This window comes from Pteropus vampyrus, unplaced genomic scaffold, assembly GCF_000151845.1.
Source record: "Pteropus vampyrus isolate Shadow unplaced genomic scaffold, Pvam_2.0 Scaffold67, whole genome shotgun sequence".
In the NCBI taxonomy this organism is placed as follows: Eukaryota; Metazoa; Chordata; class Mammalia; order Chiroptera; family Pteropodidae; genus Pteropus; species Pteropus vampyrus.
This window is the reverse complement of record NW_011888848.1, coordinates 280822-306428: the sequence shown is the minus strand read 5'-3', so window position 1 is coordinate 306428 and position 25607 is coordinate 280822. Positions and strand designations below refer to the sequence as shown.

The 25607-nt window shown below is 39.3% G+C and overlaps 1 protein-coding gene, 2 long non-coding RNA genes and 1 pseudogene across 6 annotated transcripts in view; 1 reads left to right on the top strand and 3 right to left on the bottom strand.

Annotated features, from left to right (window-relative positions):
* The window catches only part of ELOVL6 (ELOVL fatty acid elongase 6), a 113964-nt gene extending 96975 nt beyond the window's left edge, over window positions 1-16989 (bottom strand). The window contains exons 1-2 of one of the 4 annotated variants that reach the window (XM_011361436.2): window positions 16822-16989; window positions 15990-16110 (exon numbers count right to left, since the gene is read on the bottom strand). In XM_011361436.2, the coding sequence (XP_011359738.1) occupies window positions 15990-16078 (89 nt within the window). In that variant the 5' untranslated portion in view covers window positions 16079-16110; window positions 16822-16989. Of the gene's footprint in view, window positions 1-15989; window positions 16111-16253; window positions 16385-16602; window positions 16787-16821 lie in introns of those variants that run through there. The other 3 variants (XM_023531355.1, XM_011361435.2, XM_011361434.2) reach the window with 3 other exon arrangements.
* On the bottom strand, window positions 11695-14333 carry LOC105292991. Its single transcript, XR_895948.2, has 2 exons — window positions 13947-14333; window positions 11695-13249 (listed from the first exon to the last, which is right to left on the bottom strand). It is a non-coding gene; the product is annotated as an uncharacterized LOC105292991 (long non-coding RNA).
* On the top strand, window positions 15500-16142 carry LOC111740698. The gene is made up of 2 exons (XR_002780711.1): window positions 15500-15637; window positions 15792-16142. It is a non-coding gene; the product is annotated as an uncharacterized LOC111740698 (long non-coding RNA).
* Window positions 16990-20093: 3104 nt separating the features above from the next.
* Window positions 20094-20883, bottom strand: LOC105292990 (annotated as a pseudogene).
* Window positions 20884-25607: the final 4724 nt, after the last annotated feature.

The following is a 25607-nucleotide window of genomic DNA, read 5'->3' as shown; positions in this document are numbered from 1 at the left end:
AACTATACACAAAAAAGGAGCCTCTATAGTCTTTTTTCCACTAAGTAAAATTTAATCCTGAAGGGGGCATCCAGTTGCACCAATTTTTGTTATTTTCTGTGAAAAGGCAGGATAAGCATAATTCACCAGCTTCAGAATCCCTATACTTTGTTTCTCCAGCACCGCTGGGAAAAAGGAGCCTCTGAGCAGCAAATGTTTTGTGGGGAAGAAATATTCTGTACAAAAAGTTTAGTCAGATGATGAACTCATAGATCTCTGAGGCCAAGCTTTCTACTCCTTAGCTATGATATAATTCTCAAAAACATGGTAGAGCTTTTTTTTTTTCCAGTTTGTTTCATTCAATTTTCCATTGTGAGTGTTATTTCATTTACTTAATGCAAGTCCAAAAAAGCAACTCTCTGGTTTGCCTGAATTATCCACATGAAATAACACTCACAATCAGAACCTAGACAGCAGTTACCATGTGTTGACCACTTCTTACTGTCACAGCAGAACTAAAGATATTAGAATAAACATTTGCTCAATTAAAAAATAATAATAATAAAATTTTATTTTAAATTATAATATTTACATTATAAAGCATTAAAACTGAAACCTATTTCAAATAAATGTAAATATTTACTCAGCATTTATAATACATATATAAAAATTTGAATGTTTAAAAGTTTACAAGTTTATAATGTAAAAATTCTTGTTTTAATGTTATAAAAAGCCAGGTACAATTATAGAGCCCACATTCTCCACTGAAAAGAACTGCACCTACAGAGATTATGCTAGTCAGAACATTTTATGCTTAGCTAGTTGTAATTATGGGATCAGACTGATAGAAACATGTTGCTCTAGAATATAAAACTATGTATAACTTCTTATACTTTATTATTGGAGTAGTTTTCAAACTTAAAAAAAATTAATTTCTACAATAGGAAAAAGCTTCACTTAAAGAATATCGCCTGAAAGGAGCTAGATCTATCTTTACTTCTGATGTTACAGAAGAAAGTCACAAATGCTTAGCAGATTCAACTTTAAATTTCCTTTACGAAAAATTGTCTTTTGAGAAAATAATATTTTTAAGACAGAAAAATCAAGCCTAATATACTTAAAACCTATTAATGTGCAATATTTTCCGTAGTATTTAGTATTTTCTTTTTTGCTCTTCTAGGGTATTTCTAACCTATCATCTGTTTTCTAGCATCCAAAAAGAATACTCATTGAAGTTGTCTGTGGCTTAAGGGCAGAAGTTTTTTCTAAATTTACAGGAAGGATAGATCCAAAAGATCATCACTCATTTACAGAGATTTTAAAAAATTGTACCCATATGATTTGTAACTACTCTCCTCCAACCTCCTTTCTCTCTCCTGTGCCCTTTAGTTTGACGATCGAGACAACTGAGAGGAAAGGAAGGCGATGAAATGGCAAGTCTTCCTAGAAACAGGTAAGGTAAAAACCACAAAACACTATTAACAAAACGAAACACTGCTTTGGTGTACTCAATGGCAATCCTCCATCTCCGTCTCCGTCTCTTCTAATAGTCCAGAAGAAGCAAGAGTCCAAAGTAAAACCCAAGACTGATAAGACTGGCTCTACAAAGCAGTCCTGTGAAAAGGCCCTCATCACACTGTCCCCAACCAGATCCCTGAGACTTCTTACCAGATCAGACACACCAGGTCCGCAGGATTCACACAGATTGGCCTCTGGACTATACTGGCCCCCGGTGACCTTCATTTCAAAGAATAACAAAATCCTTCTGGCTCCTCTAACTCAGACACAATCTCCCAGGCATTCTGCAGTACAGGATCATATTTGTTAATGAAGTATTCCAGGGATGAGTGCAGCATCTGTTTCCAGGTGCCACCAGGCCCCTGAGCCAATTATCCTATTCATTTTTCTCTCTCTAGGGACAGGTTTATGTTCAATCTTTTATCTCTATTAGAGTAGGTGACTATTGTCCTTGGGGAACCTTTGCCTTCTTATATACATTCCTGAAGCCTATGCATAAAAGTTGTAATGTTAAAGTCAAATTAATGTTTTATCCCCCTCCTTCAAAGAACTATAACCCTTTCCTATTAAAAAATACTCAAACTATATAATTTATTATCTGAGAAAGAGACAGAAATTTTTGGTGACATCAACATTATAACTTATCTCTACCTTAATCTAAGAAAACATTAATTTGGAGACAGAATGTGTAGTTTAGTGTTGTCACAAACTACCTGATGTTTAACTGTGGTGCTTATTTTAATATTTCTTTTAAAATGCACTTTTTTTGACGTGTCTGTTACTTGATACCAGATAACACATCATTGTAAAATGAAATTTATTTTCTATTATAAAAACATTAAGTACATTATGGAATAATAACCATCATTTTACCACCTTTAGACAACTACTTTTTACCTTTTTGGTATTATTTTCTTCCTGTTTTTTTTCCCCTTGTGCGTGCAATCCTACCTTTCCTCCACTTTAGGGAAGTCTTTGACTAAGAATTAGTCATGCTAAATCAATACCTTTTACTCTTAATAATAAAATAATAAAATTAGGTGAAGAGAATAAACTAAGCATTTTTATTATTGTTTCAATAAGGAACTGAAGAGTCTCCCTTGATCCACTTACGGACAATATAAAGATATACTGGATAATAAATCACATTTGAAAGTGAATGAATAGCCTGTGTATCCATGCATATGTGCATTCATCTATTCAACACACTGTACACGCAAACAAGAAAATGTGCAACTATAAGCCAAATTCTGCAATAAGCACTGACTTGAAAACTAGAAGAGAAAATATGAATCTATTTGAGTCCAGTGCCAGCGAAGCACAAAAGAAGGCACAAAGGAAGGCACAATGGATCTTGATGGGTGGGAAGGAGAAAATATTTGGAATCTGCATCTGAATAGGTAGGCATGGGATGGAAGCTTTCAAGTGACTTCAAGAGGTAACACTAGGAAGGTATTTTGGAGTCAGATTGGCCTTTCAAACCAATCAAAAGAATTTGGATTTGTCCTGTAGACAATAGGTAGACAATGGGAAACCACTGAAGGTTTTTTACCATCAGAGTGACATGATCAGATCTGTGACTAATACTGAAAGCCCAGGAAGAGAATGGAGGTGACAAAAAGCAGTGGTGGGGGCCCAAAGGAGGCCAATGGCAATAGGAATGAATAGAAAGAAATGGAACTTAAGAGCCAGACCACACAGGACTTGGTTGTGATTTAGAGCTAAAGAAGGAGAGGTGTGTGTTGGCCAGATGACAAGAGATAGAGAAAAGGAAGAGTTCAGTTTGTGAAATCAGTGTTTTGAGAAGACAGACCCAAAAGGACATGGGATGGAATCAACATCAACAGGTGCAATGCTTCTCCTAGAGTAAGTAGAAGAATCACTTGGGAAGATTTTTACAGTACCAGGGCCCCCCACTGACCTGCTAATTCTGAGTTTCTGAGACAAACCCTGTGTGTATGTATGTATATTCTGGGAGACAGAAACTCTCCAGATGAGTCTGGCTCAAATATCTGGTTAAGGATCCAGGAGATGGAGTATGGTTCTCAAACATTTATATTCCAAGAGAACTCGGTAATTACAAAGAAATGGAAAACCAAGTACTAATCAAAGTGGTGCAATCACAAAATATCAGAAATCATAAAATACCATGTGGCAGACCTTTTAGCAGAATACTAAACTAGAACTCCACCCTGCCAGCGTTATTCCCTAATACAGACTTGTTCATTTAAATCTCTGTATGCTAAATTTTAGTAAGCTTTACTAAATTTCTGGGTAGTTTCCTAGTAGGTAATATTTAATTGTTCAAACTAAAATTGTGGGAGTCCTACTTTTTTATTTTTCAGAAGTATCCATGTGGATTGCTAGTGGGCTGTATGCAAATGATGTTTGAGAAACGGCTTAGAAAAAAAAGCCGGGGGAGGGTATAATATCCATTTTTTTTGCTCACGAGAGCCATCCTTCTCTTGCCCCGCCCGCTTTCACAGCTGGAAGTGTACTGTTGCTTTACTCTCCCTTCCAATAAAGTTATTCTTTTCTGCTGCAAAGAAAAAAAAAAAAAAAGAATACCTTTTCAAATGCATACAAGACGATTATGCAGAAGTGGAGATAAAATACAAGTAGAGTCAGAACTAGAATTTATAAAGGACTGATGGAGGGATACAACCCTCAGGTCAATATGGAGAACAGTCTTCAAACAATCATAACTACCCCAAGTGGAATGGGCAGAAAGGGGACTCTTAAGGAAGTCCTCAGGTTCTGCCAATGGATGACCAAGTCAAGAAAGCTTTATCCAAGTAGGAGAGTAGTCCTAATGACAACACACAGAAATATTATGATTTATAACCTTCTCTGCAGTCAAGAAAACATAGTTTAAGAAACTTGAAAGCCTACCCATCCATCTCTCTCCTTCTAGCTCCAAAGCAAAGTAAAAATGAATAGTGATATTAAGGCAGAATGGTAATCTTAATTTTTTTCTTATTAGACCCTCTACATTCTGAATATTTGGGTGTTCTTAGTTCAAAACAACCAGAAGCAATATAGATTAGTGATACTGATTCTTTTAAATGTATCAATGTGGAATGTGGGATGTTTTTGGAGGTACCAATTAAACAAACCCATGGATAAAAATGTTTTGTGACTTCAGATTCACTGTGCATTATTCGATAAAGTAGATAAACCTATCTTATCATGTCATGAAATATTTATTGTAATTAGCCAGTCCTCATCTTATTTATTTATTCTATCCTTACTGAAAATTAATGTATTTCAACTTATGAAATTTTAAAGGTCTAAGGCAGTGCATAGTTTTTCAAACTTTTTTAGGAGGGTATGAGCAAAAAAGTTTGAAGAACACTCCTTAAAGCCATCTATTTAAACCTAGAAAATTCTATAAGCCATCTAGTTTTTCTGATTAAGCCCATGTTTTTTGACATCTTCTTAATCTTCTCTTACTTTCATAGTCAGTACCACGGGTTGAGCATAAAGTTTCTATGTCTTCATGAGCGTTCCTACCTACCAGGCAGCAAGAGGAAGCACAAAGTTAACTGCTCTGACAAATGAATGCTTCCCAAATTTGACCTCAGCAAAACAAAACAAAAAATTGCTTCATTTCCCGGACCTTTAAGGTCATTCTCCAAGTCAAAACTGCTATTGTTAGTATCACAAATTCCAAGTACCCACAATACTAGGTCTGAAAAGGGAATAACCCACAGTTGACAGAGGCCCAGCAAGTGAGACAGCCCACTTATGACTTAAGTGCTACTGCTTGGAGGCTAGTTATAAAACATCTCCAATCACTCATGTCCTGTCACAAAGAGGGGGGCAAGCTGCCAACTACAATGCCAACCCCAGACTTGGATAGAGAACTTAATAAGCAGTTTAATAAGCAAGAGAACTTACATATAGGACTTGTCTTGGGTGCTGCATGACAAGTAGATCTCCACATCCACCCACCAGAGTCTTAAGTGTTTACATAGAGGCCTTAATGTAGTTCAGCCATGTATACCGTCCAGAGTGCTCTCTCAAGGCATCCTTGAAGTGGCTGCTAAAATGGGAATAGTGGGCAGGATGGACATTCCAAGGACAGAGGGGAGGAGGGGTGAGAATCCTGATTGCCCAGGTCCAGCTCTCAGGTCAAAGTCAACACGCAGTTGATGACGTCCTCCAACAGGAGCTAAGAGGGGAACAAATGAGCACATGGAAGAAGCGCCCCTATTCCTGCAAACTCCTGATTGAGTTCTTTGTCTCAAGAATGAGAGAGCTGGGAACTTTAAAGAAAGGATTCGTAAGAGGTTTCTCTACTTCAGGACTACCACGATTCAGGCCTATGAGAAAATCGATATATATGATGGTCTCTTATTTTTGCAGGCTCATTACTCCAAAAATTTCAGCCACTATCATTTTCACTTATTGACAGAGAGTGATTTTACCTTTAGGATGAGTAGCATGTATAGACACTATCACACTTTTGTTGAATAAATTATTAAATAAGATAATCTCAGGTGTTTTAAGTAATAGTAATAGTAATTATAATAGTAATAGTAATTACCCGGACTGAGTCTACTTTATACTGTTTGTTACTTATGACTGAAGATAAAGCAGAGCTTCTAAGAATGTTTCCAAATGTTCACGGTACAGCTGGCTTCCACACTTTTTATTAAGCCACATTTATATTAACAATGTTTTCTTTTGCCAGGATCTTTCAAAGTAGATTACAGGTTTCCAGCAAGTGGAATGAATCCATGCTATATATTTTCTTTTTTTCCCTGTAAGTGCCTACACCTTGGTAGTGGTTCCTAAGTAATGGGGCTCTTTATGTTTTATTTGGAGGATCCATTGCAAGGCCATTTGGGGTTACCTCAGGAATTTGATTCTATAGTCTCCTTCTTCCGTCTTGATGCCAGAGTCTAAGGTGCAGACAACAATAAAGATAAAAAAAGGTATGTGCTGGGCACTGTTTAAAGGGCTTAATACATAATTAATCGTTTAAACCTCACAACCTGCTATGGTTGATTCCATCATCATCACCATCTCCAATGCTATTATCATCACCTCCCAACTTAGAGACCAGGGAACTGAAGCAGAGAGGCACTAATTGACCTGTGAGCAAGAAGGTCATTCAGCTCCTATGTGGCAGAACCGTGGCTTGAACATTGCCACGCGAACTCCAGAGTGCATGAGCTTAATTACTACACTACAACACCACAGTGAACATTCATCACCACACCTGTAAAAATAATGAAAACTCAATGCAAATAAGAGAGACCAAAAATTAGCAGGAAGTCAAAGAGACTAACACCTCCCTCCCCACACTGAGCAGGAGCCCTTTTCTCCTTCCTTCCTTCCTCTCTGGGGCTGTTGACCTCAACAAGCATAAGTTGAAAGTACAGGTATTTCTCTCAGTTTAGATGGCAATGGAAAACTGTGTATTTCATATACTACACTAGTTGCTAGATCTGCTCTGCTCCAAATATAGAAGTTAGTGTAGTAGAGGCCACAGAAATTCTGGAGAAGAAATTATTTGCAGCTAGTAGTCATGCTGGACGACAGGCTAATAGCTTTGTAATACCCCAAGTGTAAGCAGATTGCTCATTAGGAAAAGCCAGGTACCAATAATTCATAAATGGAAAACAAACACAAGTATATTTTTTGAATTTTACTAGAAATAAAATAAATATAAAGTAATAGGATATCGCCTTTTACATTAATTTATCAAAATTTTAAAAAATGTGATCATCTTCAATGCCAACAAGGGTGTGAAGTATAAATTAGTCCAACTTTTCTAGACATCAACCTGGCTGAAGATATCATAAACCTTAAAGAGAGTCATTAAATTATAGATTATATTTACCTACCCCAAAGTCATCAGATAAGTGAAAAGATTAATATACAAAGATGTTCAGAGGACTATTTCTAATAGCAAAATACCAGAAACTTAACGTGTTCAATATTTAGGGACTGGTTACCTAAATTAATTTATGCTTAAACTATAAAATATTAAGTAGCCACTAAAAATTATAGTTATGGAAAGGTTTTAGTGACATGAAATATGTTTATAATGTAAAGAGAAAAAAAGAGCAACATAAAAAGTTGTAAGGAGCTGGAATGTAAATGAATGTAAAGTGCCCAGCGCAGTCCCTGGCACATCACAGACAGGGAACTTGCTGTCGGGGACATATATTGAATGACCTCAAGTATATAAGAAACGTAGAAACAAGGCCGAAGGAAAGATGGCAAAATAACTGTTTGCCTCTGGATAAGAATTAAAGGCATTTTCTTTCCTGTAACTTTATAGTTTTTAATGTTTTCATTTCTTTTTCCTGTAAGATATTTTTTACTTTTAATGAGGAAAAAAAATAAAACTAATTAAAACAAAAACAAAAGTACTCTTTAATTCACATTGTAGGAGCTTACTTCTAAGAATAGGGACATCCCCAACCCACACATTTTTTTTTCCTGTCAGCTACTTCCGGCTCTTTGCCAGTAGCTACTAAAACTTGCCTGGAGGAAAGCCTGCCGCAGGCAGCACCAGGTGGAAACAAAGTCCCAGAGTCTAAAACCAAGCTGAGTATATGAGGCTAACAGTTTGGAAAAGCAGACAGAAAAAGTATACTTTATAAGAAATGTTCCAAGTCTGTGTGTCATGGTTTGTTTGAAATGAAACGAGTCTTTTATGATAGGAGTATCAATAAAGGTGGCATGGCTTTCTCCAGTTATAAAAATGTTGATAGATACTGAACAAATAATATTCAGAAAATAATTACTTAATGATTAAAGTATTTATCCACACAGTTTAATGTTCATTATAATGTTAATAGGTGTTTTTCATAGTCTGGCCTTAAGTGTTCAGGATCCACTTGGTGAAAAATTAAAAAACAGACACTTGTGAGATTACTCCAAGTATAAACATGTAAGGCACTTGGCATGTTTATAGTGCTGCCAAGTTTTCAAGTGCATTGTTTTATTAATTGATTATGCATTCCTATTCAAATAAAGGATGATTGGGACATAGGTGACAAAATCTTAAATTGAGCCTGGAGCCTATTTCTCTCCTATTTATCCCTATGTGGAAATCCCAGCTTGTTTATCCACACTGCTCATTTCCTGTTGTGTAAAATTTGAAAAAATAATGCATCAAAGAGTGGTTGGAAGTATTTAACAGCTAATATATGTAAAACATTTTAAAAGAATGCCTACAATCACTAAATAACTATGTAAGTATCAATTATTAGTATCATTACTCCAGAAAGAACAAAAGCTACCATATTAAGATCTTTAAGTCTATGACAAAAAGTGATAAAATTGGGAAGAAACTATAGAATCTGATATTAGAGTACCTTTTATTGAGCTTCCTACCCTCTTATTGTAAGGATAACCACTGATAGTCCAGCTTTTAAATTCTTAAGGCACCAATGGACTTCAACAAATGTCTCACATATTAAAAAAAAAAGTTTTAGGAATTAACCTTTTTATCAAGGCCTCCTCACCCCCGCCCCCGCCACTGAGCCTCCTAAAACAAGATCATGAAATTTTCAACTTCAAAACATTCAATTCCACAGAACTCACTTTACCTGAAAAAGTCTATCATCTCAGTCAGAGTGAGCCTAGCATCTTAAAAACTTTTACATTTCAACACCACCTCTATGGAGCTAAGCAACTGGGCCTAAGACAAGAAAACTTGAGGGTTTCAGCTATGATTAACCATGCTGAAGATTTTTTAAATTATTAATAATTGTGGTAAATCTAAAGTATTAAATGATCAATTTTAAAAGACATTAAGTCATATTATTTAACTAGTTCAAAAAAAAAACATCGACAAAATCATCAATTAAATTAGGACTTATTTTGCAGCAAATTTTAGAAATATGTTTGGCTCAGCAAGATACTCTTCGAAGAGCAAACAATAGATAAGTAATGGTATTTAATGGGGTATCAGTTTTCATTTTTTAAAAAAAAGTCACTTTAACATATGTATATGTACATGTAAACATATACACATACATACATATACGTTTTAAGGTAAATGCCTGTACTCTCCTAACAAAGATAAATGATAAATATGAATTTCACTCCTCTTTTGTCTTCAAAGAATGATCTGTATATTGTCCATTAAGAGTTAACAAATAGTTAATTCAAAAATTCAGCCTCAGAACTCAAAGGATCATTTAAAAAGAAAAACTTCGATGATAGGTGTTAATAAAATTAAAGGTTGAGCTAGAATATCTGAAATTTATCTTTAAGGAAATGGTGTTATAATTATTTCACTTAAAATGTGTGATCATAAACCTGATTAAAAACATAGGGTTCCTCCACCGCAAAATACATTATGACAATGATAATTCTTATCAGATTGCAATTAGAAACTCTTCTACAAAAGCTTTAGAAAGAAAAAACTAAGTTATGACATCCTAAAGTAAATAGAATAAAAGTATAGAAAACCATGAGTATCCAGTAAAATTGCTTCTAATCAGCACATCTTATTCATCTCAGCAAAGATAAGTGTCAGTCTTTTTCACTTGTCCTTTTTTGGGGGCAAATAAGCTTAAAGTTAAATTTCAGAAAGTTCACAGTAGATGACTACATAAACAAAAGGTTTCCTAAAAGTACTCATCACTCCAATAACGTATAGTAGGATAAAAACTTCTAAAACCAAAAATCATGAGTACTCAATATAGAAATGAATTATGATAAATACATAATCTTGAACTTAAATAACTCATACTTTGGGATTGTTTTTGTTCAATAAACTTAAAATTAGAAATTCATTTTTTACTCTAGGGCAATAGTTTTTGTTTTTTTTTTAAAGATTAATCTATTTCTAAAATAGAATTAAAAATGCTGTTTTTAAAAAAATTCTCCGAGTAGCTATGCCAACACTGCACATTTGTACCTACCTGTATACACACACAATCAGAATACTGATAAAGGAATAAAGCTATGAGTCTTAATATTTCAATAAAGCTGTTATATTTTCATTCAAATTTCCTAGGGTTGTCAATAGAACTAATATCTGTGGTATAGGTAACTATTCTAGGTAAATTCCTATGCTCTCCTAACAGAGATAAATAGAAAGTAAATGGGAGCAGATAGATTTGAAGATAATGAAGGTAAAGAGCTAAGGCAAATCTGTGGACTGTTGTCTGGTTCCTATTAATAAAGGGCTCAGCTCACCTATGTCCACACATTTATCAAGTGGGTTGAGATGATTTTTAGACAACTCATCTCAGAAAATACATGGGCCTAAAATATCCAGATCACTGGAGCAAAGATGAATTCTTGAATTGACTGAATAGTGCTACACTCTTTCATTTTACTTTGTTGGCTGAAAACTGATTATGATGGTGATTTTATACCCTCCTAAGTATTTCTAAGTCTCCATTCCCCTTACAGCTCTTCCACTGGACAACTTGAAAGATTCTTCTTTAAAGGAAGTATTCAAAGCAACTCTTAGATTTGGAGTGAGCTAACTTTGGAGTTAAATTTCTATGTGATACTGACACCATTAGAATTATCATCTAACATTACAAGCAACAAGCAGTCTTCCCTAGACCAGAATTATCATCTAACATTACAAGCAACAAGCAGTCTTCCCTAGACCATGAATGTTAACTCCCAATTAAAAGAAAGGCCTTATGTAAAAATTTTACCATCATGTACTATTTATAACGAATGTAAGTATAGAGATGAATAATATAATCATAAAATAATTTGCATTATCCCTGGGAATCCTTAAAAAGCAAGGACTGCATAAATATACTTCAATTTTCTAAAGATACATGAAAGTTTTCAGATCAAAAGTCCCACACAATCTTTTGTATACATTTTCTCAGTCTTCTCATTCTTAACCTGATGCATATTAGGCCAATATCCCAGTGCTCTTTGAAGTTTATTGAATGACAAGCTAAGTTCTTCACACTCTGGGCTTTTCAATCTTAAGGCTAATATGAGCTGTGATTCTCCAAAATAATGAGTACATAATGAGTACAATGTGGACACAGTATTTTCCTAGACAGCTGACCAAACTTGTATTTGCCGTAGTGTCATTGATTAAATGAGGCTCTGGTCTTTTCTGTTTCATGACCACAGACTGCACTATTTTCCAGCCATTTTTCTTACAAATGCATGCAGCAGGTCACAAGGAGGACTTCAGAGATCAATGCAAAGCAATTGTCACCACAAGAAAAACAACAGCCTGCATTTAAAAGTTTGATAGACATTATGATGCTGTATTTTGAGTAAAAATCTTAATACAGGCTTATAATACTTTTATGTTCTTTAGTACTGAAATTGTACATCATGTTACTTTCTAAACCTCACAAAAAGAAAGAACATGTAGATGTACGATTCTTTTAAGTAATGTTTCTTTTAATTTTTTTCCTTACTAAAAACAAATTTAGTGGATAAAAACGTTTCCTTAGCCAGACAATATTTAATTCTAAAAATTCCTACACTATCTTATAGACCCTATAATACAGAACACAAAATATAAAAACAGTAAAACCCTTATAACCATCACCACTGGAGGAGGGAGGGGAACAAGTCAGAAAAACATACAAAGCACTGAAAGGCTGGATGTGGAGGATGCCTGAGGTGAGGGGGGGAGGGTTTCATGAGGTTGTAAGCAAGCCCTGTGATGATGTCACCTCACATACATAATGTTACAGCAGTCAGCACAGGCCTCCTGCTTTCCTATTGGTGAACATCATGTCAGCCGACATCAGAAGATAATCATCATTGGCCAGACAACTACAACTGGAGCAACTAGCATCCACTGCTGTGAGCAGACCTGGGAGGCTGCTGAACGAGAAGGCAGAGCTCAGCTGTCCTTCTCATTCAATGAATTTTATGTTGGCTTACCAATCATTAGGTATTTTGCTCCCTTGCTAGCAGCCTTTATAAATTAAGTCAGCTATTAGTGAGAATAGCAGGTAAAGGCCAGACATCTCATTAAAGAACAAAATGCCTCTCTTTTCAGTGTTATAAAATCACAAAGGCTTTTCAGCGTAAGATTTGAACTCAAAAATGCTATTGAGCTAAAAGCAGGCATTTTTCTCTACCTCATGTAAAACTCTCATTTACCAGATAATAATATCCAAGATATTTTTAACTTGACATGTAGTTTCAAGATGAGGCTCAGGATGATTCTCCAAGGGAATATATTTACCTTGCATTTCAATTGCTTTTCTAATTTATTATATGTGAAACTACTGGCTAGAAAAATAAATAAGTCTATAGTATTTATCCTGTGTCTAGAACAATGAATTTAATCATTTGTTAAAGCAACAATAAACTTGATAAACTTGCCTCAGCTGAACCCTTTAGTGTTTATATACCACTCCAAAAGAGGGGCCCCATTACGTTAACATGTAATAAGGTAATGGATATGGATTGTAGGATGTTTAATAAACTACTTATTTAAGGTCCTCTTAAATGATACTAGGTAGTGCAGACAGCATACTGAAGAAACAGCACTCCTGGCAGTCATCACAATTCTTTAAAAGACAGTGTCACTTTTGAGAGATAAATTATAATTCTCTAAATTAACAAGTTTTGTTTGAGGCTATGTCTAGGAGATTTTTAAGGACAACTGTAAACGATTTCTCGAGATGTAGTACAAGCTTCACCTTGCATTTTCCTCCAGAAGCTATTTCAAACCATTTTAAGGAGTCTGGAAAAGTGAAGACCTTGTGGTTTCCTGAACTTCCCCTGGCACCAAAACAGTCTAAGCCTTGCTGTGGAGCTCTCTCTTCTCCTGTTCAACAAGAGAAACAAAAAGAAAATCTTCATTTTCTTAAACACCTGGTTCAAGACTTTGTCTGCTGGGGTTACGAGAAGTTGGTTTATAAAACTGGGACCTCTGGCTATTGGAAGGAATACACACACTCTGGGGTAAAAGAAGAAAGCAAGACAATCAGGGTCAGGAAGAGTTGGAAGGAAGGGGTAGGGTTTTGTTGTTTTGCCTGCAGTAAATAAGCCAAGAAGAACAAAAAGTCAACAAAGAAAAGGGCAGAAAGGAGAAAATCCTAGCATGGGACAATAACATAGTATTCGAAACGCAGGGGGGAGGCCAACTATGTTAAGCTTCATTTGTTAACAGGTAGCTGGCCATAAGATTGGCACTAATCATCATTTTAACTCACTGGACAAATATTTTCTCCATCTGCCATGCACAAAGCATTCTTTGAAGTGCTCCACATAATCTAGAGTGGAATGAGACAAAAACTATGCCCTAAACAGCTGATGCTATGGTAGGAAGCACAGACACACATGTAAATATCTATGTATAGAGATAAAAGCCAGGAAAGATTGCCAGAACGTACAAATAAGAAAAGAGGTAGGAAAAAACAGACAAAAGGTAAGTTGGCACATTTTTGCCCGTGAAGGATAGGCCCTGTCTGGCTTGGGGGGTACTTGCTGAGTGCATTGAGAAAAGCAGCGGGAAATGGTACCTGGAGGAGGCACAGAAAGTGACCTCAGAGAAAAAGCAAAAGTAAATAAGAGGCAGTCTTGGCGGCGGTGGTGCAAGGCAGGGCTGGCCACACAGTGAATGGGGGAAGCAGACGCGAGGGGAAGCCGGCTCCAGAAAGGCAGGTTCAACACAGGCGCAGCAACATGGAGACACGCCGACTTTAGAAAACACAGGGAACACCGGGCTAATGGTGGAGGAAGGTGGGTTCGAGTTCTGTGGCAAGACGATAGGACACACGACGGCACAGAATAGCCGGGCCCTGCGCGGGCCGCCGCGCCGCTCCGGCCCCCGCCCCGCCTTCAGTACCACCCCCTGCGCGGGAAGAGGAAGTGCATCTGGAGACGGTCCCCGGCGGCGGGCCCGAAGGGCTTGCCTTTCAATGTGTAGACTCCCACGGGATCAAGCCTTGCGGTGTGCAACCTCCTTCTACCACCGCCGCCCCATCCCGGCGATCTCGGCCTCCGCGGCCCAGGGGGCCCCTAGCCCCGCGCCCCCTGGGCCCGCCGCACCCCTAGCCTTGCGAGCGGGTCACGGGCCCCTCCCGGCTTCCGGGGCTGGCCCGGCGCGGCCCTCCGGCACCCTGCGCCCAGCACCCTCCAGCACCCTGCGCCCAGCACCCTCCAGCGCGCGCAGGCGGCGCAGGGGGCGGGCTTGGCCCGGCTACTGCCGGGCTGGAGGAGGCGAGAGCCTTGAACGAACCACCCGAGGCTGGGCGCGACTCCTGGAGGCCCGAGAAAAGGAAGTTTAATCCCCTTCTCGCTCCGGCCCGCCGCAATCTTCCCAGTGCGATGACCCTCCCCAGCCCCTGGCGCGTCAGCATCTCTGGTTTCCCACCGCCGAGATGGGGGAGGCAAGGCAGGTCGTGAGACTGGGGGGCACGCAGCGGGCTGGGTCTGTCCGTACCCGCGCCTCCTTCCCCCAGCATCGAGGCGCTGGGCACTGCCCTGGTCCGAGTGCGTTGGGTTTGCATTTTATCGATGGCCAGACCCGGGGTTAAGGCGAGGAAGGGAATGTCTGCCACAGCAGTGGTCTGCAAGGAAGAGCGAGATGAGCACGCCTTACCTACTCTGTTAAATGTTGCAAGGTGACACAGGATCGCCTCTCACACAAGGATTTTAAAAAGGACTGGCGGAAGGAAACACAGTAAACAGGAAAGATGCTTTCTCCGATTATAAGTTTTTCCGGGGAAGAGCCCCCAAGGACTCTGAGGACCCAAGGGATTTTCTGTATCTCTACTCCAATCAGCAGCCTCCCACTGAATTAGAACTAGTGTATGCAAAAGGCGTTTCCGTAAAACAGAAACTTAATAATGGCGTGGCTCCACTCGCTTGGGTTCATTCATTTTTATTTGTTTTCATTGTCCCCTCCCCCCACGCCCCCGCCTCTTTATGAAACCGGAAAGGATCCGCGTGGGGAAAGGGGTCCAGGAAAGGAGGAATCCGTCTGGGGAGATCAGAGAGGGCAATGAAGCGCGAGAGCGGCAAGGAGAAAGGAAGGACACGAGGGATGGGGAAAGGGCGAGAACCAGAGAGCCGAGGACGGCGGGTGGGAAAGGGTTAAACAGGGCCGGAGGGAGACGGAGTCCTCCTCCACCGCCTTGCACACTCCGCTTTCTTGCAGGAGGCTAAGCAAGAAAACCCCACTCTAGATCAAAGCCAGGAGGCAGCGCAGGTAAGGAACCTGAAATGTGGCATCTCTCCCGCCTTCCCTGCCGCGCAAACATCTATTCTATGTACATTATATATATACATATATATGTATATATATACATATATATATACATATATATATATATATGTTCGATGTTATATAATCTGTGTTAAAGATCCATGTGTAGCTGCGGTTCGCACAGGGGCACACAGACCTATGCGCTTCAGGCAGCCCAGGGGCTCAACCGCGGGCTCTGTGTGCGGCCCGCGATTCCCCGCTCGATTCACGCCCAAACCAAGAACACCGACATTAGGACACACGGGGAAGACGCGCAGGGCTCGCGGACGCAGGATCACGCGAAAGCATCACCTACCAGTTTTCCTGCATCCATTGGATGGCTTCATTCTCGTTGAACTGCTTTTCGAATTCATATTCTTGTAAAGTCAACACTGACATGTTCATTGGGGCTGATCTTCGGGGTCGTTACGTGTTTTCTACACAAAATAAAATAATCTGTAAACCTCTAGGTTTCGAGTGCTATGCTTCCCCCACCCGCCCCCCAGTTCTTCCTCTCGCCGCTGGGTCGCGGCGGTCGGCCTCTCCCAGACTCTCAGCTACATCTAGGGCTGAGCATTGCCTGCGCTCTGCTCCCAGCTCCGCGCTCTGGGGCTCTCCTCCTCCCGGCGTCCGCTTCCACCGTAGGAGGAAATGAATGCCTTGCGGTCTTAGTGCCCGCACGTTTGTCCATCACCCTTTTTACTTGTCTACAGGGAAATCTCCTCCCCATCGTGCGATCGGAAAAATTAACCCTTTGAAAGGGAGAGCGAGAGCACGCCAGACCTCTCCAGCCCTGAGGGCTAGTTTTGCCTAAGCAGAGGTGACTAAGGGGAGTAAGGGAAAGGACAAGGAGTGGGGGAAAGGAAGAGAAAGCGACCTCGAGGTTAGCCACCGCCCCCAATCCCGGCCTCGTGGGCCACCAGCTTAACCTTTGCATGTAGTTTGGGCGTGCAGGGCGCAGTCAGGAGGCACGCTGACCCGCGAGCTTGGCGAGTAGGCGACAGAGAAATAGTAAAACCGCGAGCAGTCTTGAAAGAACTCCAGGAAATTTGCGCTGAGATAACACGTGAAAGAAACGCGCTTCCCACCTCCTTGTCCCGGCCGTGCCCTCCGAGTCCCCTACCCCCAGAGCTACGGCGTTGACTCACTTAAATCTGGAGCTGGGTGGCGGATAGAGCTCCTCAACCACGTGCGTGCTGGGGATACTGAGGATGAAGATGGTAGAGAGTAGAGAGTGAACAGTAGCCAGAAGAGGAAGATGGGTTAAGCGGACGCTTTGGGCACGGGGAATGGTAGAGTTAATGAACTGAAACACAGGGGAAAGGAAGTTAGCAGATAGGAAAACCGGATTAACTAGTCCAATACAAAAGTAAAAGCTTTACTATGCTGTACGGGGAGGTGGAACAGAATTGTTTGCAGAGAGGGCTAAATGTGACGTTGACTACTACTGAACCCCCAGTCCCACAGCAATGTTTTAACCCCAGCTTCAATATACACCCCTATTTCTTTTCTCAGAGGAAAAAGTATTTTCTACTGTCCATTCCTCCACTCATTCCCCACAAGTTAGGAAAAATGAAATATCAGATATGGAGGCATCTAATAATATAATCTATAGGTGTAATTGTAAGCTTAAAATATAATAAGGAACCTATGCTTTAAAAATTAGGTGGACATTAGGAGCAGGAAGAATATTCCGTTTCTCTTGTGAGCCTCTCCCCACCTCCCTGGTCAGCCAAAGACAGGGTATTTTCATTCAAAGTCAAGTGCCTGGAACCACTAAAAAGTGAGAACTGGGAGAAACATCTCTGTCAAGGAGGAAAGTATAAGAAATTAAAGAGAGTTTTAAAAATCCAGTACAAGATTATATAAATCAAAAGGCTAGACTGCCTGGTGATTAGGAAATTAATTAACTTGTAAATCGACTTTGTGTTCTTAATATTGCAAATAAAAAAAAAATCTCCAGACTAATAACTGCCGCAGAAGACAAAAATAAATATTCAGTTCCTGACCATTTTTCATTTAGACCTCTCTGAAAATTATAAATTCTAGGATAAATTCTTTTCTTCAAAAACACAATTTATTTACAAACCAAACAGGCCAAGGAGTCTTTAGCCACTCCCATCTCCTTACTGAACAAAAACTGACAAAAGAGAGGTGGCTCTCTACTTCTTCACAAGGTTTTTGGTTGGAATAAATTGTGGAGTTGGGGCCTAAGGCCTTGGTAAACCCTGGCAGGGCACAGCCCTCCCTCAGGCACTGGAAGAGACAAGGCTGAGCCAGCCATACACTTTCTGCTCTTGCCCCTGACTGTCTTCCAGTGACAGTCTCGGGCACCCAGGGTGCTGTCCCCATTCGCCCTATCACAGTGCCCAGCCAGAGTCTTGGAGTATTTCTTTCTCTTGAGCTGAAGTTTGGGGAAGGCCTGGGCCACCTCATGTCCCACCCCAAATAGACCTGTCCTAAAAGAGCTCATCATAGTGACAAACATTCCTTACTGTTCTTGAAGAGAATTGAGGTCAATATAAAACCAAATATTTTATGTAAATAAGTGCAAATAATTATGTAAAAATCGACTTACACTCCAAAATAGAGACTTATAAAGTTTAATGAACTGAGCAGTGAGCACAGCAGTTCAGAAGGAGAAATGTGATTTAAAAAAATGTAATAAGGAATGTGACAGGTGCTCAAAACTCCAGTTTTACCCTCGCGTTTTCACAGTTCCTGGGGCCTGTGTCCTTGACACTGAAGATGGTTTTTGAATGAGACCTTCTGAGTTTGTGAGCCCAGGGTTTTTACTTTGGTGCTGAGTAGCAGGGAGCAGTTATGGTCTTGGCCTTTGGGGACTTGGGGCCTCTCTGAGGAAGGTGATCACATGGTGATGAGCTTCTGCCTCTCGTGCTTTCTTTATTTCATATGTGTTCTGATATATTTCCCCCATATTTGTTCAACACATAGAATTATTCAGTAGTACAAAAATTTATTTGAGAAATAAATGAAAACCTAAACCACACTATTTGATAAGGAAAGCAGATTTTTGATCATTGCTATTAAGATCATAGTGCCCCTGGAGGACAATTAGGCAACCTGCAGGTGAAGGGAAATCTAGAAAATGACTTTTACTTTAATAAGATCTTTCTATATATATGCATACGTATATCGTTTTTATTTTGTGCTAATAGAAAAGAGAAGATGCATTGAAAATATCGAATGAGTTAATAAAATACCCAAACCCTCACCTGCTATCCCTCTGATATGTATTAGTCCAAACTATAAAGGAGGTTTCAAGAAAGGTGTGGGTCTCAGTGGACCCCTTTCCCACCACTGTGACCCAACCTTTGCCTGCCAGAGGCATCACGGCAAGACAGTAATTGTGATGCGCCTTTGGACAGCAGAGAGTTGGCTCTCCTGTGACGTTTAGGAGGGTCTTTTACCACTTGTGACTTGGGCTATAGCATCTAACAGTGAATACCAATTAAACTCCTAAAGACTATCTTTTCGGCCTGTTCCAGGCAAGACAACCGGAAGGAGGGGAAAGCTTCAAATGTTTTTATGATAAGGAACCTATGAAAAATATTTCCATCTGGGCTCAGTACTAAGAATAATTGTTTCATCTTAAGTAACTATAACTGATGTGTATTATAGCTGAATCTTATCTTCATTGTTATTTTTGCACAAATATACTCCTTGGGCCCTATCACAGATCTACTAAAACTTCCAAGATTCTCATAAAAGGTTTTCTAGGCTAAAGAAACACCATCCTATAACAATTCATCTTATAAAACCCACACAGCTTGAGTACATTAACCTTCTGAAAAGTTAGTTTTTGCTAACAAAAATGACAATTAAATATATAGGATTTGTTCTACCCTCCCCTGTTCAGTTCTTGAGCTCAAGTTAGAATAATATCAAATTAAGTTTGACTTCCCCCAAATAGTTTGGAATCCCTCAAAATATCTCATCACCTACTATATTTGGAGTAATTTTAATAATTATAACTAATGTATTTTTATATATGGCTGCTCTAGACTAAAAAAAAATAAACACATTTACATGAAAGGTAGCATTAGCTGAGAATTCCCTAGGATACTTGCAACTGTCCTGTGGTGTTTGAAATGCAAATAACTTTTATTTAAATTGAAAACAATTCTTAAAACTGTATTAATAGTCTATAAAAATCCTAAGGAGTATTTCTAGATAAGGCAGAAATAGTTCTAGATTAAAAGACCAGGTTTGACTTGAGACTTTATCATTTAAAGAAATTATAGAGAATAGACAAAAATATAGGTTATTTACAGAAAACATTATCTACGTGTGCACTCAGAGGTACAAATTTGGTGACAGAAGAGAGTTAAGAATATGCTGGAATCTCAGAAGCAGTTCTCAGAGAGCTTAGTTTTATTTTCTTGAATTTTAAGACTGCCTAGGATCCTTCTTTATCCTCGATCTTGGGAGCCAGATAGTACTTTAAATGTCCCATATCAGCAATTTTATATTCTACAACAAGGAGTACCTCTGCAGACATACTGAGCGTTACTCTAGGAGAGAGTGGAGTAGCTTTTGTAAAGAAGTTCAGATATCTCAGTGCAAAAGGTAGCTGACCTGGCTCATTCACCTCTGAGGTAACAGCGTCTTCTTCCTTGTTGACATTACTTATTTGTGACAATTTAGTATTTCCATTTCTAAGTTCTCCACTTGCAGAAAATTTCATTCCACCCTTTGCACAGGAAATTACAACAGCATCTCCAATATGACTGAGATCTCAGCATATACGTGCGAATTTACCAGAAGTCATCTTTACTACACAGCTATATTCTTGTTCTGGAATTCCAAGTTGTTCGACATCTAAATCCATTAACCAGCTTCATTTCATAGTCTGAAAACTTTTCTTGATTCGGAGCTTCAGATACTAGTGACAAGGTGTCCACATTATCTTCAGCCTTTAGAGTAATGATGTTTTCGTTGCCAATCCACTTTAGTATCTTGGACATACTGGTAAGGTTCACACCCATGGCCAGCTTGCGGTCGCAGCCCTACCTGTCAAAGGTCTTGGAGCACAAGGTGAGCTGCACTAAGGAGATGTGGGATGAATCCATGCTCTGCAGTTTCACACCACTTGAGCTGATGTCTCAGTAGGCCTTGCTGATGAGGTCCTTAAGCACCTCCAGCACCTTCTTCAGGATGGGGCCCTGGACCAGGCATGCCTCCAACATGGTGGCAGTGTCACAATGAGGGGGCTACAGGTTAAGAGAAGGAAGAAGGCGTAGCCAGCTTAGGCTTCACAGGATGAGAACAAGTGGGTGAAGAAGGCAGTAAGAGCCTGAGGCAGAGGAAGATCTAATATAATATACTTTTTAAAACTTCATTTCTCTTTCTTTCATATAATCTTACCCTTATTTTTTCTTTTTTCTCATTTTTATGATATTTTCGAATTTTGTGCATCTTTTCGCTGTATTTTATGTATAACAAGGTAGGGAGAGAACGGAAGGAAGAAGGGAAAAAAGGAAGGAAGGAAGGAAGGAAGGAAGGAAGAAGAGGAGGAGGAAATGGAAGGAGGAAAACCTACCATCTCATATGTATGCAGAGCAAGACCTGGCAGAAGAAGTCATTTCAGCTGCCTGGTAGAGAAAGGCTATCTTGAAAGAGAAAAGTGTGGCACAGTGGAAAGAGCACTAGACACTACATGCAGGGGATACCTCTTGTCTACTAGGTTCTGTTTAACCAAGGAGATTGTGTTATTTGGCCCCATAGGTCTGAAACAATCAGAGATACAGTTTGAGAGACAATCAAGAACCGAAGCAAGGTTGAACAATAATATTCCTCTCTCAAACAAGGCTACTCCTTCAAGACTGAAGGAGACAGTTGTTTTGCTTAACGCATAGAAACAGACACAGAGAGTCAAGCAAAATGAGTAAGTCAAGGAATATGTTCCAAATAAAAGAACAAAATAACCTCCCAGAAAAACTTTGATGAAACGGAGATAAGTAATTTACCTGATAAAAAGTTTAAAGTAATGGTTATTGAGATGCTCAGTGAACTCAGAAGAATGAATGAACACAGTGAGAATTTCAACAAAGAGAGAAAATATAAGAAAGTACCAAAAAGAAGTCACAGAACTGAAGAATACAATGACTGAACTGAAAACTACACTAGAGGAGTTTGATAGGTGACTAGATGAAGCAGAAAAAGGAATCAGTGATCTAGAAGACTAGACAGTGGCACTTACCCGAACAAAGTAGTAAAAGAAAAAAGAATTTCAAAAGTGAAGATAGCTTAAAGGACCTATGGAACAATATCAAGCAGAATAACATTCACATTATAGGGGTCCCAAAAGAGAGAGAAAAGAGGGAAGAAAACTTATTTGAAGGAGTAATGGCTGAAAACTTTCCTAAACTGAGAATGTGGAAGCAGACATCCACATCCAGGAAACCCAGAAAGTTCAAAAAAGATGAACCCAAAGAGACACACACAAAGACACACTGTAATTAAAATGTCAACATTAAAGATAAAGAGAGGCCCTTCCAGGCCTCCTTCTGGTGCCAGGGAATGCAGACTTTCTTTGCATAAATCCCACCCAAGACTCACCATTGGTGTCCCAGTTTCCGTGAATCAGGAATCCAGGTTGTGGCTTAGCTGGGTGTCTCCGGCTCTCAAGGTCTCTCATGAAGTTGCAGCTAAACTACTAGTTGGTGCTGTGATATCTTGCAAAAATTCAACTTGGGGAAGAGTAATCAGCTTTCAAGTTCATTCAGATCACATGTTCCAGGCCACCAGTCATTTTTCCTCATAAGCTTTAAGAGGTTTTGTAAAACGTGGCAGAGTGAGAGATGTCCCCAGATCTCTCCCATTGAAATGACAATAAGCTGAACATCTAAAATTCAACAAAAAACACCTAAACTGCACACCAGCACGTCTGAGCGTGGGATCTTGTTGTGTCCAGAATAACCAGACCCAACTTGAGTGCTCTTAACCAGGAGACAGTTTATTAGCCGGCGGCTGTCCTTGCAAAGGAGTAGCCTCGAAATGCCAAGATACAAGGTTTTTATACAAGGAGTAGCCTCGAAATGCCAAGATACAAGGAATCCCATTCCTCATTCTGTCTTAAACACAAAGGTCCATCTTTCTCCTATTCACTACCTGTCAACCCACTGGTCAGGTGTGCAAGTGGGAAGTACAGAAGCAGAAAGCTTGTGTTAGAATGTTATGTTCCTATGGGTGATTGCCTATGTTCCCATGGACAATAGCCAGTGTTCCCATGGGCGATGGCCAAACAGTAATTTTCAGCTTATATACAATTGATTATTTTTCATGCCACGCGAGCAAGCAGGGTTACACAGGCTAAAATTGGCAGTTAGCGTATGAGCTCATTGTTACAAGTTTCATGATTAACAGAATGTGGTTAGGGGTTCCAGAAACTAGGCCTAAGTTATAGACTTCCTTTGTCCAGTTTCAGGTTTTAATTATTCTTTAACCCTTTCACATTTCAGCAGGCCATTACAATCTGTGCATAAGAGATACCACAGGTCAGAACCCCAGGTGTCGAGAGGTGAGAAATAGTCCATTAAGAAATAAAGAAGCTGCCTCTTGCAGCAGCTGGAGCTACCTGTAGGAGCGGGAGGGGAGAAGGTGCGGCAAGTTCCCTGAACAGCATTGCCTGGGAGAGTTGTGAGTTCCATGCAGCTGGCGGCAGGGCCCAGTCATCCAAGCAGAAAAGCAGAGAAGCAGGATGGCAGAGAAACAACAGTTGTTTTTTACTGGTCCTGGTTGCAAAACCGAGGCTAAGCTGCAGCCCCAACTCCCAACCCAGAGGGCCCCTCCCCCTATACCCTCAGAGACTGATCACCACAGAGCCCCCGGGGGAATCTGAGCAAATGGTACTAAAACTGTTGCTAACACTGAGAGGGACTGAAACTGAGGGTAATTAAATAAGCAAGCGTGATTAAATATCTACGAGAAAATAAAAAGGCATTACTAGGGTTTTATAAAAGCAGAGATCCAAGAGGCTTATACACCACCTACTGGAAACCAAAAAAAAAAAAAAAAAATCACCCTCTTTGCAACAGGCTAAAGAGAGAACCTTTTATAATAAATCTCCTTTCTGGAAAGAAGAATACATTTCCATTAATACCCAGGAGGAGAAATAGTCCATTAAACACCATGAACAACCAAGATGACAAGGTATCTCAGAAAGAAAGAGAAAAATCTCCAGAAAATAAGCTTACAGACATAGAAATATGCAACTTAAATGACGGAAAATTCAGGATAGTACTTCTCAAAAAAAACTCAGTGAGTTCCTAAATGAGACATATCAACAATTTCAGAAATTAAAAAGACAACTAGATGAGCAGAGCAAGGAGATTGAAAACCTCATAAAGAACAGAATAAATCTTCTGGAGATAAAAAACACTTGTAAGAATTGAAAAATGAAATAGCAAGCTCGGGAAATAGAGTTGACCAAATAGAGGATCAGTGATATCAAAGACAGAAATCTAGAAATGAATCAGAAGGAAGAAGAGAGAAACTGAAGGATGAAAAATAATGAAAGAGAAATACAAGAACTAGCTGATACCATCAGGAGAGGAAACATAAGAATAATGACCATTATTGAAGGCGAGGAAAAGGAGCAGGGACTAGAAAGCGCTTTAAGACAAATAGTGGATGAGAATTTCCCAAATCTAAGGAATGAGCTGGAGCTTGGAATTCAAGAAGTCAACAGAACACACAATTATCTAAACCCAAAAAGACCTTCACCAAGACACATTTTATTAAAATTATCCAAAATTAACAACAAAGACAGAATTCTCAAGTAAGCCAGGGAGAAGAAAATGGTGACTTATAAAGGAAATCCCATTAGATTATCTTTGAACTTCTCAGCGCAAACCTTACAAGCCAGAAAGGAATACAATCAAATATTTAAAAGTGAAGGAACAACCAGCCTAGAATGATGTATTCAGCTAAGCTCTTCTTTAGATATGAAGGAGAAATAAAAACCTTTCCAGACATACAAAAATTGAGGGACTTCTCCACTACGAGGCCTGCACTACAGGAAATACTGAAAGGGGTCAGCTCACCTAAAACAAAATGACAAAAAAAAAAAAAACCCCACATGATTAGGAGTAAAGTGACTTTCAGGCAAATAGAAGCAGAGGAGTGCAACCCTTACTAAGAACAGAGCATTATAAGCTTAAATAATAAGAATAAAATTGCTATAGCAAAGTAGTAATGAACGTTCAGCATACATAAGGACAAATTGAGATAACAATGACTGAAAAGGGGAAGATCCAAAGATCAAAACTTGCAAAGGGGAATGGAGATAAGGCACATGCAGAAGAAAATGGACGACTATACATATATAACTATCCTTTACATATTCGTAATGGTAACCACTCACCAAAGATTCAGAACTGAAGTATATACATAAAACAAGAAGAACCAGAAGCAAAGCTCACAAAAGCCAACCAAAATAAAGAAAACAGAAACACAAGGACAAGAAAGCAATGGAAACACCAAGCTACCAGAAAGCTAAAGATAAAATGGCTATAAGAAGACCTCATATATCAATAATCACCCTAAAGGTAAATGGACTGAACTCACCAATAAAAAGGCACAGAGTTACAAAATGGATCAAAAAACAAAACCCAACCATATGGTCCCTCCAGTAGACACATTTAGCTCCAAAGACAAATATAGACTCAAAGAGAAGGGACGGAAAATGATATTTCAAGCAAATGGTATTCAGAGAAAAGTGGGAGTAGCAATACTAATATCAGACGAAATAGACTTCAAAATAAAAAAGGTAAAGAAAGATACTGAGGGACTCTTCATAAGGATAAAGGGAGTCATGCACCAAAAAGACATAACACTTATCAATAACTATGCTCCTAATCAGAGAGCCCCGAAATATGTAAAGCAATTACTAACAGAACTAAAAGGAGTA